Source organism: Mastigoproctus giganteus, chromosome 1 (genome assembly GCF_048544385.1).
Source record: "Mastigoproctus giganteus isolate SK-2022 chromosome 1, ASM4854438v1, whole genome shotgun sequence".
Taxonomy (NCBI): Eukaryota; Metazoa; Arthropoda; class Arachnida; order Uropygi; family Thelyphonidae; genus Mastigoproctus; species Mastigoproctus giganteus.
The window spans coordinates 181,303,143-181,318,535 of record NC_143575.1 but is presented as its reverse complement, the minus strand read 5'-3'; the positions used below and the strand labels follow the sequence as shown (position 1 = coordinate 181,318,535).

General features: G+C 39.3%; 1 protein-coding gene across 1 annotated transcript in view; it reads left to right on the top strand.

Annotated features, from left to right (window-relative positions):
- LOC150091337 (uncharacterized) overlaps positions 1-14,672 on the top strand; it is a 39,312-nt gene extending 24,640 nt beyond the window's left edge. Inside the window, exon 3 of the mRNA XM_090383265.1 lies at positions 14,235-14,672. Within this exon, the coding sequence (XP_090239391.1) occupies positions 14,235-14,621 (387 nt within the window). The 3' untranslated portion in view covers positions 14,622-14,672. The remainder of the gene's footprint in view (positions 1-14,234) is intronic.
- Positions 14,673-15,393: the final 721 nt, after the last annotated feature.

Sequence of the window (15,393 nt, the reverse complement as noted above, 5' to 3'; positions counted from 1 at the left end):
GCTGACTTTTCTTCATGGGCAATGAAGGTTCTTGAGGGCAACTTTTTCCAATAAAGGCCCATTTCATCGACATTGAAGATGAGATCTAAGAGCAATCACCTCCTGTACTATGGCCTGAAACTTTGCAGGTAATGCGGCAGCCTCCTCAACATCTGCACTTGCTGCCTCGCTAATAATTTTCACACTTCTGCATTTGGTTCTTGCTTTAAATCTCATGAACCATCCCTTGCTAGCCAAAAAATATTTCATTGCACTGATCTTTAAAAATGGACAGTTATTACAGTTTGGGTCAAGGGAATGTTTTTTTTTGGTTCAAATCATTGACCCAAAGTGTCAGCAATTGCTCCATTTTTTTCCAAAAGCTTATTTCTGCTGTACTTGTGTAGCTGGCACTGACAACTTTTCTGCTGAGATTCTGAAGGAATTCTTCAGACACTTTCCTGACTTATTATTGTCGCTGTATAATGAGTGCCTCGAAGAGTGCATCTTTCCACAGAGTTGGAAAGAAGCCAGACTTGTCGTACTCCTGAAAGGAGATGATCGTGAGAGGATGGATCCGTCTTCTTATAGGCCGATTGCCTTGCTATCTGTCTTGGGAAAAACATTTGAGAGACTCATAATGAGTCGACTGAATGCAGTGTATAGAGACAAGCACCAGGAGTCCGATCGGCAGTTTGGCTTCAGACAGGGCCGTTCTGCTGAGGATGCCGTGGTGAGACTGCTCTCGCTGGTTCGTAGCTCTGAGAGCAAATACATCCTGGGCATTTTTCTTGATTTTAAGGGAGCTTTTGACCGCCTCTGGTGGGAAAGCATCTTATGCCGATTGAGACTTGTGGACTGTCCGAGCGATATCTGTCGTCTCATGCGTAGCTACTTTCAAGATCGAAGAGTGGTGGTCTACAACCGCTTCGAGAAAGTTTGTCACATGGTCTCCAGAGGAGTTCCACAGGGCTCCATTATAGGCCCTTTTATGTGGAACTTCGTCTTGGACGAGTTATTGAATCAAGACTGGAATGGTGTGGAGATTGTAGCTTACGCAGACGATGTTGCCGTACTTGTGTGCGGTGATGCCCGATTAGAACTGGAGCAAAAAGCCAGTTGGGTGTTAGATCGGATACAGACTTGGGCCTCGGTTCACAAGTTAATGATATCGCCGACGAAGTCGCAGTGCATGATGCTGAAAGGACTTTTTAGTCCTAATAGACATCCCACAGTAGGCCTTGGTGGGCTTTCCTTGGGTTTTGTGCCAGTGATAAAGTATCTGGGAGTCAATCTAGATCAGAGACTGAGCTTTATTCCTCATGCGAAGTTCATGAGGGATAAAATTAAGAAGCTGTATGGGAAGCTTAGGAGAATCACCCGAGCTGACTGGGGTATCAAAGGAAGGAACTTGGACATGCTTTACAAGTGCCTCTTTGCCCCTGTAATTACCTATGCCTGGGGATAGGCTATAGACAGATGCTTAGTGAGGCGCCACTTGATGGCTGCTCAGCGGTTTGCATTGTTAAGTGTGACCAGAGCTTGCCGCACTGTCTCCACAGAAGCCCTACAGATTCTTGCAAGTGCGGAGCCAGTTGACTTGCTGATTCTGGAGAAACTCCTACGATATCGAACCAAGAACAACTTACCTATGGAGTTGATGGGTGTCCGTTGTTGCCCCGATGCGGGAAGAGTTTACGGCAGACCCGACTTGAAGGTTCTGGCAGGAGCGTTGGACGACGTCCTCTAAGGGCAGAGTGACGTATGAGATGATGCCTGACATCTCACGCTTAGAACAGATACGCAGGTGGCCTAAGCTTGGAGTTTTCCAGGCTATGGTTGTCACTGGACATGGACTTCGGTTGCGGCTTCATTAACTGGGCCTTGCGGGCAGATTGAGGATAGCCAGCATGTAATTTTTCAATGTCAATTATATGACGTCCCAAGGCAGAGGCTGCTTGGCCAATTAGGTGTATCCTCTCCTCATGAGATGCAGAAGCATTTTTGAAAATGAAAGTATATATAAAGTTTTCATAATGTATCTTAAAAATGTAAATATCATACGTAGTGCTCAGGGCACTACTTGAACTATTAGGTTCAATTATTCCTGCATGCTTGCAGATGTTAGTTTTATATTGCAACTGCTTGTAGTTGCTGAATTGTATATTATGTACATGGTACTTTTGATCTCAAAATTGAAATATAAACTTTTGATTTTAAATTGTATAGATTTTGATTGTGGTTTTGATCAAAGCAATCAGAATTCTACTCACTTAGAGTGTTGTAAAAATGGTGCATATAAGGGTAGTAGCGACCTGCCTCCACGGGGCTAGGGATGGTAACTTCCTAGCAGTAAGGAGAGTCTTTACGGCTTGGAAGGCTAAATAGGTCGATGTAAATAGTTAAATTGCGTTGTTGAGCTTTTGCTCGGGGAACGTTTCAATGAGTGTAAATATGATGATGTACTTGTGTAGCACTTACTCTTGTAGCACTTTGAATCGATTGTTTTATTTTATCAGCATTCATAATTGTGGTAACAGTTGATGGAGGCATATTCATAGCTCTACACACATTAGGGCAGCTTTCACCAGCTTCCATCCTCCAAATAACCTCCATCTTATTTTCCAATGTGATAGATTGATGTGCCTTTTTCATGCTTTCATCTTCACTAGTATTTATTGAACTTCTTTTACCAGACATGGCATCTCTTTATTCTAATTAAATTAAAAACTTAATAACACGACTGGCAAAAACTGCACGCAGCTATCACGATTGGCAAAAGCTGCACACTGCTATCACTATTACATAATGAAAGGGATTACCATTACCTTCTTGGGGCATACAATAGAACCGGAAAACGGAGAAAAACAAGAGAAACACGATTGCAGACACACCTGAAACAAACGTGGCAGACCAGATGGTCCACCTCGCACAAGGGCGAGGTAACGAGGAAATTCATCCCCCTCAGGCCTCTGGGTGGAGCCAAGAGAATGAGGTAAGCAAAACCACACAAGGACAAGACATCCCAAGAGACATTGAGTACGACTCGACTAAATTATCGATTCTCCTGAGCCCTCAAAGACATTGAGATAACCCAACCCAGCTAAACAATGATGGTGGATGCAGCGCCTGCCTGACAGTGATTTGTCATCAGCTGAGACAAATAAGGAACCAATCTCTCCAAAGAAAACACCTAAAGCAGGAATAAGAAAACACAAGGATGGGGCTAACCCCATAAATGATGCAACTAGAAACGACAAAACAAAGTGTAGCTTAATTGCCAATTGCCAAATGGTGACCTGAAGAGGGCACCCTAGCCCCCTTCATCTTTGAATTACAATCCCCCCAGGTTAATTCAAAGATGAAGGGAGGGGAGGGGACGGGTTTTTTCCCCTCGCCACCCCCACTTTTCCTCTCTAGTGGTGCATGGGCCTGCCCCACTGAACCTGGGGCCACCTTCTCTATTGGCCCCATACTTCTGCCTTTCTCCCTCCATCCTTCACTCTCCATCTGTACGCTAGCGAAAACCCCACACACCTAAATTTAAGCATGTCAAATCACCTTTCGCCATATTTTGGCCTTTTAAAATTCAAGCAACACCACCATCTCGCAATCGATTAGTTAAAAAAAATTTTTTTTATTTATTTATTTTTTATAGGTCCTAGCCGCAAAAATCTCAGGAAACTACGCAGCAGACCTGCCAGAGTAAATGAGTCTACTGGTTCCTGGTCTGCCTCCACAAGGCAAAAGTGGTGCAATGTTGGGCCTCAGCAGAGGACCAGATGAACAACGGTACACGACATCAAACAGATACAAAGCGCACACACTTTTTAAATCTCTGGCATTTCCCAGTGAACTGGTACACCCACAATGAAAGCAAAGCGGAGATGGGGGAAACCCCTGGTGCTGTTAGACATCAATTCACTTCAACTGCTATCACTACTATTAATGATTTTTTAACTTATTAATAGCACAGTTAGTATTAAACAACCAACTGAATGCTTTACCTCCTGCTTCCACGAGTGGCTACTTTGAGGGCAGGAAGTTTTCTCGTCTTTGATATGGACATGCTAATTGCTGATTAACTCAATTGTTCTTGATCATGTGAACAGTGTATGATACATAGTACAGTACGATTCCCATAAATTTTGTCTGACGATTTTAAACTTTCAATTTATAAAAAAAAAAAAAAAAAAAAAAAAATGGCCTTGTGGTTAGTGACTGGCGCAAAACGAGGGCTACCTGTATATGATATCAAAATTATTTTTTGCATCCAGTTCCCTTGTAACCACATCATAGTATCCAATCAAATTGGTCAGACAAGACTGCCCCCTAAACACATCTATGCTGTGTCTGAATTATTACTGGCGTAGTCTTGTCAAGATAATCCTGCAATGCTTCTTTAACCAGTGACTCCATCATTTTCCCTGGAACAGAAGTTAAACTAACAGATCTATAATTAATTGTCACCCTTTGCACCCTCTTTATGAATTGGAGATGCATTTGCACATTCCCAGTCCAGGGGGACCTCCTCTGACTCTGAGGATGCTCCCATAATTATGGCTAAAGGTTTGTTTACTACCCTTGCTGCCTCCTTCAATATAATGGGATAGATTCCATCTTCTCCAGGTGCCTTTTTTTATGTTTAAATTCAACAATTTCTCCTCCACTTTGCTCTCAGTTATTACAAAATCACTTAGCTCCCTGTTAGAGTTTGATAAACTTCTGGCATTCCCCTCCTTTAATAACTCCTCGTGTGAATGTAGATGCAAAATACAGCCAGGCCTCTCATAACGTGAGTTTGATTAACGCGATTTTCAGTTAACGCTATTTGAAAAATTATACCACTTTTCACTTTACACGATGCAAATTTCCAGTTAACGCGATCAATCTTTTTTTTTTTTTTTTATGTGATAGTTGGAAAAGATTTGTATCACGCATTAAGCTTACTGTGAGTCATACGGTCAATAAACAAACGTTTGCCTGCTGCCCGCCTCGGTGTGTTCCATAAACCATCGGAAAAAGACGTGTTACTTGTTTTTCTCCTGCTAATAAAGTCAGTGCAGACTTGCATAAAAATTCAAATTTTTAAATGAGCCAGATAAATGTTACCGCGAAGGAGATAACAGTAAAAGAATTAGATGAAATCTTTCATATCGCATAGAACCTCAAACAAAAGGTTTGAAGTTATCTGCTATTTATTTTGCCAGGGCCCAGAGAAGATTGTTGTTGGCTATCGGAAATTGATTGATGAAAAGAGAAAGTCAACACTGTTCAAATATTTCCACAACAGTCATTTCTTCATTGTGTATTTTATGCCAGAGGTTCCCAAACTTTCTCGGTTTACGGCGCCCTTAGTGTCTCAGTAATTTTTTTCAAGGCGCACCCAGACCAAAAGAAATACCTATCAGTTCCATTTAGTAGTTAGGTCCAAACAACTTAATAAGAAATGCTGAAATTGTGAACTACCTCGAGCTAGTAGTTCGTGCGGTGTCCGACAGATGTCGAGTATCGCTGTGTTTCCCTCAAAAATTTTAAATATTCCGCAGCACACAGTTTGGGAACCGCTGTTTTATGCAATAAACATGCAATAAACATTTAATTCCATAATTATTTTCATTATCTTTTACATTGTATACAGTTAAAGTTATTTAAAAGGTATTTTTAAAATTCTTTATGGACATTCCAGAAGGTCAAGGACCAATTATAATTTTTCCTATTGATTATTATATTCGATTAACGCGTTTCCATTTTGCGCGATGCGCTTGCGGGATGAATTAATCGCGTTAATTGAGGCCAGCCTGTACTCATTCAGTTCATCAGCTACTTGAGCAGGATCATCAATAGTTGAACGATCTATGTTAATTGGACCAATCTGATTCGTTCCCTTCCTTCTAGACTTTACATAAGTAAAGAACTCTTTTTGCTGTTTTTCCTTGCATCCTTTGCCAAAGATTTCTCGTAATCTGCTTTTGCCTGCCTTAACCTCCTTTGTGACTTGATTACAGACAAGCTTCTTATATCTGCTTCTGAATCACCTGATAATTTATATGCATCCTATGCATTTTTCTTTTCTGCCAAGAGTCTCATTAGTTCACCTCATCCATATAGGCCTAAATCTTGAACAGTATTTCTTAGTTGGTATGAAAAGCCTAGTAGCCTCCAAGATGTGAAGCCCCTGAAGGCTTTCCACTTAGGTGTCTCCATAGCCAGGTGGGCAGGAGTGGCAGTGCGTAGCACACGCTTCTTGATTAGACCGGGGTTCGAGCCTATGACCGCCAAATACGGAGGATGCAGAAAGGTCAGGGAATGACCACCGCATATCCCCGGAGCAATATGGCCTTAGTTGCTAATGCTCCTTAAAAACCAAAATAACAACAATAACAATAGCTTCCCATTTAGAATTCACTGTTGGTAACATCATTAGTTGATTCCACTGTATAGAATTAAACTGTTTGAGACCACTATAGTAACCTTTACCAAAACCCTTGATGTTAGTTACATTTTTAAGTAAATCCGACATCAATACAGTGTGATCGTTGTCACTAGTGGTTCCTTTATCTACAAATTCTTTGTGCGCGAACAATCACTGCTGATAATCAGATAGTATTACTCCCTCTGGTTGCTTCTCGAACATTCTGCTATAGAAAACAATCATCCAATAAATCCACAAAAGCCTTGCTAGTGTGCAAGTGACCAATCTACAAGTTCCACTTAATATCTGGAAAGTTAAAATCCCCCATTACAAGACATTCTGATTTACTGGCACACTATTTCTCTGTACAACTGTTCTTTGTACTCATCAGAGTCATTAGGCCTATAACACATTCCTACTCTAATTTTCCTTTTATCAGTGTTTGTCACACCAAACAGACTCAACATTGCACTGTCCACTCATGTCAACTGGATGCACTTCCTTAGATTTTGTGTGTTTCTTAACTAACAGCATAACCCATTCTCCCTTCCTACCCTGTCTATTCTTTCTGTACACATTGTACTCCCCAAATTCTAATTCTGCATTAGCATTAGTAGAGGCATATGATGCAAGAAAGCAAGCTTATGCAGCATCAGCCAAAAAAAAAAAAAAACTTCACCCCTCCGTTTGTTCAAAATACCTGTCCAGCTTAGCCTTAAATTTATTTAGGCTATCAACCTCCACAACAAGGGATGGAAGTCTGTTACACCAACCAACTACCTGCTGGCTAAAGGCAAATTTGCACACATCTATCCTACATCTGTTTTTCCTCAATTTGAATTTATGCCCTCTCAGGTGATTATTCTGAGCAAGAGGAAGAATCCCATCAGCATTGAGCATGCTCAAACCATTCAAGGCTTTATACACCTATCAGATCACCTCGCTGGTGTCTAGTCTCCAGACACTGTAATTTGCAAAACTTAAGCCTTTCTTCGTAAGAGCAACCCTTTGTTCCATTCACTAATCTTGTTGCCCTTCTCTGTACTCGTTCCAGCAGCTCTACATCCTTTTTGAAATGAGGCCTCCAGACCTGTATACAGTACTCAATTTGTGGCCTGACCATTGCCTTATACAAGGGAATAATCACCTCCTTATCCCTGCTAGAAAAATTCCTGTACAGTAATACCCCGATTTACGCGAACTCGGAGTTACGCGGTTCTTGATTTTTTTGTTTGGTGTATATCTAAAATTAGCTTACCAGTGATTTGGAAGTCAAATCATAAAGCTTGGGTGATAGCTTCCGTTTTTTGAGGACTGGTTTGGTCACCACTTCATACCCGAAGTCGAACGTTATTGCAAGTCTAAACAGATTCCATTTAAAGTGATGCTTCTTATTGACAATGCACCCGGTCACCCTCCTGCCACCCTAATTAATTTTGACCCACGTGTGAAAGTTGTGTTTTTGCCTCCAAACACAACCAGCTTGCTTCAACCGATGGACCAGGAAGTCATCAACACATTCAAGGCTTACTGCACGAGGCATTCGTTTGCATGTCTGAATGAAGCTATGAGACAAAATAGTGAGATATCTGTTAAAGACTTTTGGAAACAATTCAATCTTTTAGATACCGTAAGAATCATTGAAGAATCTTGTGATGAAATTCACAAAAAACATTTAATAGTCTCTGGAAAAAACTTTGTCCATTTTTTTTCAAAACGAGACGAAAACAACGCCAGAAACTGATCATGTCGCTCATGTGATAGAAGAAGTTGTCAATCTTGCCAGGCAATTAGATTTGGAAGTCAATGGTGGTGATGATGTCAACGAGCTGTTGGATTCACATAGTCAGGAGCTGACAATGAATGAGCTCATAGAGATGTGTGAGCAAAACGTCAGTGAAGTATCCGACACTTCAGATCCAGTTCCACCAGAAAAGCACATGACAATTGCAAGCTTGACAGAAGGTCTCAGCTCAATTGAAAAGGGCTTAAAAATTTTAGAAAACATAGACTCCAACGAAGAATGCGTTATAGCTACAAAGCAAGAAATAAAAAAATTATTAGCTTGCTACGAAGAAATTCTGCGTGAATAAAAGAAGGCGCTGTGTCGTCAGACGAATTTGTTAGATTTTATGAAGCCATTGACATTGAAATAACTTTTTTACGTAACTCATTTATTTTTTAATACATATTTTGTATTAATATTTATAAAGAACTACAATTTTATTAAATATTTTTCTTCTAAATTAGTGTTTTTGTTAGTCCTTAGTCCCAATTAAACAAAATTTATATGTATTTATATGCAAAGTTGTACCCCGACTTACGCGAATTCGACTTAAGCAATTTTCATTGGACCCACCTATCGCGTAACTTCGGGGTATTACTGTATATCATTGACAAGACACCATGAGCTACTCTTGCAGCCCGTCTGCACTGCTCAGAGAACTTCATATCTGCCTACACAATTACCCCCAGGTCCTTTTCATTCTCTACCACTGTCAGTGTAGTACCACAGAGTTGATACATTGCTCTGGGGTTGCTGTTTCCCATATATAGTACTTTACATTTGTCAATGTTAAACTTCATTTGCCACCTCTCAGCCCATCTGCCCAACCTTTCCAGATCCTGTTGCAGCAGCATAGTGTCAGTAGTGTCCTTAACAACCCTGCCAACCTTTGTATCGTCTGAAAACTTGAACATTAAGCTTGATATACCATCATCAATATTATTTATAAATACAGAAAACAATAATAGACCCAACACCGAACATTGAGGGACTCCACTAATAACATTAGTCCACGATGAGCAGTGTCCATTGCCACTTTTTGTCTTCTCCCCCTCAACCACCCCTTTATCCATAGCAGCAATTTGTCTCCAATGCCACACTGCTCCAATTTGTGCAGCAGTCTTCCATGTGCAACAGTATCAAAAGCCTTTCTAAGATCCAAGTATATAATATCAAAGTTATTCCCTGCATCCAGCTCTTTTGTGACTGCATCATAGTATCCAATCAGATTTGGTCAGGCAAGACTTCCCCTTACCAAAACCATGCTGTGTCCGAGCTATAACTGAAGTCTTGTCTAGATGATCCTACAGTGCTTTAACCAGTGCCTCCATTAATTTTCGTGGAACAGAAGTTAAACTCACAGGTCTATAATTACTTGTGTCAGCCTTTGATCCTCCTTTGTGAATTGGGGTCACATTTGCACATCTCCAGTCTATAGGTACCTCCCCTGAGTCCAATGAATCTCTCATAATTATGGCTCAGGGTTTGCTTACTTCCTTTGCTGCCCCCTTTAATATAACTGGATAGATCCCATCCACCACAGGTGCCTTTTTTATGTTTATCTTCAACAATTTCTCCTCCACTTTACTCTCAGTTATTACAAGATTATCTAGCTTACTGCCAGATTTGAATACACCTCTGGCTTTCCCCTCGCTAAATAACTCCTCATGTGTGAATATCGATGCAAAATATTCATTTAGTTTGTTAGCTACCTGAGCAGGATCATCAACAGTTGAACCATCGATATCAAGTGGACCAATCTGATTCATCCCCTTCCTTCTAGAGTTTACAAAAGAACTCTTTGCTGTTTTTCTTTGCATTCTTTGCCAAAGATTTCTCATAATCTGCCTTTGCCTGCCTAACTGCCTTTGTGACTTTGTTACAGACCAGCTTATATCTATCATAGGCTTCTGTGTCACATGTTAATTTATATATATTCCATGCATTTTTTTTCTCTGCCATGTGTCTCATTAGTTCATCTGACATCCATTTAGGCCTAAATGGATGTCGGATGACCTTGAACAATATTCCTTAGTTGGTATGTAAAGCCTAGTAACTTCCAAGATAAGTTCTTTGAATGCTTCCCATTTTGAATTTGCTGTTGGTAACATCATCATTTGGTCCCACTCTATAGAATTTAAATATTGCCTCAGACCATCGTAGTCACCTTTACAAAAGCAATAACCCTTCCCTTCACCTCTGATGGTAGTTACCTCTTTGAGTAAATCCCACTTCAGCACACTGTGATCACTGCCACCTAGTGGCCCCTCTATCTGCAAATTCTTAATGCATGAAGAATCACTACTGATAATCAAATCAAGTATATTACTCCCTCTAGTTGCCTCCCGAACATGCTGATGTAGAAAACAATCATCCAATAAATCCACAAAAGCCTTGCTAGTGTGTGTGACTAATCCACAAATTCCAGTCAATATCTGGGAAATTAAAATCCCCCCCCCCCATTATAAGACTCTCTGATTTACTGGCCCACTCTATTTCCCTGTACATTTTCTTATTATACTCATCAGAGTCATTAGGCCTATAGCACACTCCTACTCTCAATTTTGATCTCCCAATGCTTATGTCACACCAAACTGACTCAACACTGCACTGTCCAGCGATGTCGACTGGCTTCACTTCCTTGGATTTTGTGTTTCTTAACTAATAGCTTAACCCCTCCTCCCTTCCTATCCTGTCTATCCTTTCTGTAGACGTGTACTCCCCAAATTCCAGTTCTGCATTCCTTATATCTGTGTAACACCACGTCTCTGATATCCCAACAATATCCGCCTTTGATGCTTTGAGCAATACCTCAAATTCATTAAATTTATTTACCAATCTGCTAGCATTGGTGTACACGCAAGTATACATGCACCCGTTCCTATTCTTAGCTACCCTAACACAACCCACGTGTTTACTTGTACCGCAGTGACTCCCAGCACTCTCTGAAACATCCTGCATCTTGTTTTCCAGGCTTCTGCTGATTCCAATAGAAGCAGTGCAAGAATTACTTTCACCTCTGCCAGTGGCTACTGTTAATCTATTAGTCCTGGTATCCCCCCTCCAAGCTAACAGTTTTCAGACCCACCTAACACTGCCTCGATAGCATCAGCAAATATTCTTGCACCCTTTCTATTTAAGTGTATCCCATCCCTGTAGAAGCAGTCTCTCCTGTTAACAAGTACAGACGAGGCAGAAAATTCTACCCCTTGAGCCTTGCACAATCTTTCCAGGGCCGAATTGATCGACAAGGCTCTAATCATACACTCCCTCCTATCGTGTCTAGTCAGAATTGCAGACACTTTCAAATTCAACCCTAATTCAAGGTTTTTTTTTCAACAGTGACCTGTACTGCTTATATCTGTGTGACACCATGTCTCTGATATCCCTGCAATATCTGCCTTTGATGTCTTGATAAGCACTTCAAATTTATCCAATTTATTTACTGTACTTCTAGCATTACTGTATATGCAAGTATATATACCTGTTCTTACTATTAGTTACCCTAACACAGCCCACGTATTTACTTGTTTCATGATGACTCCCAGCAGCTCTTGAAATCCCCAGGAACTTGCTCTCTAGGCTGCTGCTCATTCCAATAGAGCAGTGCAAGAATCACTTTCTCCTCTGCCTGCGGCTACTGTTATCTTTTAGTCTGTGAATCTCTCCCAAGCAATAATTTTAATATATAACAAAATTATCCAACTAATGCTGACCTAATTGATTCAAACTTTAGAGCTACCTATATACCACAATTAAAAATTTGAATTCCCATACCACTCACTCTATACTATAACAATGGCAACAAGATTCAAACAAAACAGTGGTTTTACTTATGTGAAGTAGTAATCTACAAGATCGCTAGCTAAATTTAAAATATAAAATAACGAGAGTGACTAGGATTATAAAGCTACTTATAGAGTACGATTTAATATGACAGTTAATTCAATAAAATGGCCAAAGTCTTCAAAAACTTATGATTTCTTGATACTTATGTTTTTGTAACTAAATTCTTACCATAAGCAAAGATTTTTTTGCATTCTTCTTGTGATCTGATTTCAGACTAGTTTGTATTTTCTGTAGGATTCCATATCCCCTGCTAATTTACAATCGTTTTTCATTTTTCTTTTTTGCCACTAGTCTCATCAGTTTGTGATATCCATTTAGGTCTAAACCTTGAGCAGTATCTCGGTTGGTATTAAAAGCTTCTATGATTACATCCCTGAATGCCACCAATTTAGATTTTGCAGTTAGTCCCAGTGAAAACAAATTGAAAAACTGTCTAACACAGCTGTGGTCACCTTTACTAAAGCAAAATCCCTCCCTTTTAAAAATTATCAAAAATATTTAATGAAATTCAAAATTATTTCATATGTATAATCTAACCTCAGCACAAGCAAAGAAAATTGTATACCAAATCTTTATGGTACATGATTGGAGGGAGGGAGAGAGAGAGAGTGAACAAAACAAGGGTTTCAAATAGTTGCAAATAGTGAATGATTTAGTCAGTATGCAGTGCATTCAAGTTACAAGATCTCCAAATTTATTTCTCACAAAATAACCAAAAGTATATGCTTGAGACTGATTTTAGTCCAACTGCCAGTTAGTTTTTAAAGTTTTCAAAGGATGGCAGCATAATGCAGTACATCACATTGATCGCACCACCCCAAATGGTATACCATGTTTATAATACTTAAAATGGCATTCTTCGCTCATCAAGGACATGTCATCCAATTTTTGTATCTTACCAGGAAAATTACAATTGAAATCCATTGGCAAATGTCAGAAACGTCCTGTAGGCTTTATGGATGTGAAAAATGTTTGTAGCTGGATATGTAAGTTTCGTGAAGGATGGGAGCTCTGCAAGAAAGGAGAACATAACCAAGATGTTAAGCCAGTCATTCTGAGGCTACAATGTTGATCTCCTTTGAGGATCCCCATGCTCCTTGAAGATCTCAAAATGAGCAAGATGTCAGCTTGATGGGTTCCAAGGCATCTTTCCTAGGAACAAAAAACAATCCTGTCAACTTGTGTGTGTTGCAGTGAATGGATCTTTCTTTTCCTCTATCAATGGATGAAACGTAGGTTTCACACTTCAATCCAGAAATGAAACTTCAGTCTGCCCAATGATTCACTGCTGATTTGCCACCACCCAAAGTTCTGTGTTGCTGCAAGTTCAGAGAAAATGGTTGCTGTTTTCTGGGATGTTGATGGAATAATCCTTACACATTGTGTAACAAGGGCACTGTGGTGACAGGAAACTCGTATGAAGATCTGAAGAGAAAGTACCAGCACTTCAGAAAAAACATCTACACGGACCGTATCACATTTGTTTCCTCTAAGACAACGCTTCACCCCCATTCATTATTTTGGAAATGTGCAAAATTTTTATTTAAAGGAAATGTTGAGGTTATCCCACATCCTTCATACTTTGCTTGACCTTGCACCTAGTGACTTTTGATTGTTCCCAATGAAGGTTGCTCTTTGTAGCAGAAAATTTCCTAGATGACAAGCAGCTGCTTCTACCATTTACCAGCCAAACATACCTTTAAAGAAAGCTTTGCTGCAGCCGTCACAGCTTGGAAGAACAGGTGTGAAAAATGTGTGCAGCTTCTAGGAGACTTGCAATGAAGAGCGAGGCAAATATCACCTCTGGTCCTTGTGTACTTTATGAGAAATAAATTTGAAGACCTTGAACTTGAACAGTTGTTAATTTCATGTGTTTTTCCTTTTACAGCATTTTTTTATTAAGAATGAAGGCATATATGCATCAAGTCAAATTAATTTGGTTTTATTTGATTCATACACGTACTAGCCACAGCGATTGTGTTAAAATGAGCTTTTAAGTATTATAACTATTTTCTGCATGACCAAACACTGGCCTACAGCTTCATGACATTGTTTTATAGTTATCCATATGATTAAAGTAATTTACAGATAGTGTAAAGCTTATATTCTTATTCGTAAATTAAGTATTTTATGAAAATGAATATTTGCACAGTATTTTTAAATAAAATAATATAGAAAAATTAACAGTTTTCTCTAATGAACCAGGGGGAAATAGAAAGACCAAATTTTACAAATGGAATCCCATCATCAAACTCAAGCTCATTTGGTGCCTTCAAATCTTCAGTGGAATTGGACTCTCCACCTTCTTGCAGTTCTTTGACCGGTACATCGTTATCTTCAAGTATGCCAGATTCATCCCAAAAGGATACTGTTGCGTCATCTGGTGACTGTGATGAGAGACTGCATAAGTCAGATATGAGACAGAGGCATGTGAATGTACAAGAAACTGAAATTTCTCAGAGCTCAGAATATCACTCAGTAAGCAGCCCTGTAAATGAGTCATCATCATCCAGCATGCTGTCTACGTCCCTTATTTGGATTTTAAGTCTTACTATTATCGGTCTTCTGATAAGGAGATTATTTTTTTTATAGCCAAAATTTGTCAACCTTTCCTCCCACACCCTTTTACTATTCTTGAAAATGTTTTTGCAACTAAATACTATTGTATATGCTGTTCTGAGAGTTGAAATGAACATATAAGGTAAAAGAACTGTCCAGAAGAGGCTTGTAGGATACTTGTCAGATTTCTTCCAGCTGTGAAAAATGTTTATTTAAAGGCATATATAATCTGTTATAGATATGTTCTATTATGTGTGTATTGTGTGTTATTATCTTTGACTGGCAACAGTAATTCAAGAAAAAAGTGTGCAATTTACTTGGCATTTGGTATTGCCCTGACTTCAGCAAAGAATTTGAGCAGCATAGTCACTTATTTTTATTATAACTCTGATTATTATAATATTTTTACTTATCAAAGGGGGGGAAACAATGTGTGACAGTCTTTCAGAGTTAAACATTTGTGGATTTAGAAGTATTTACACAGTAGTATTATATCCAGAAGCAAATACTCTAAAGAGAAAAACTTGTATTTTATAATATAGATTTTTTTTTTCTTCCCCCCCTCTCTGAAAAGTGTTTTATTGAACTTGGAAAAGTTCAGTTTTTACTACCAGAATTCTATCTGTTGTGTCTGAATATGTTTCAGACATGTTACTGGAATTTTAGTATTACATTGAGCTATCATTTTTTCTTTTAATTATGAGGGATGATCATTTAATTTGTGGTGCAAGATCTTAATTGTCATCATCTGAATTTTCTGTGGATTTCTCCTTGAAATACTCTTTCTTGAACTTTACACACTTTC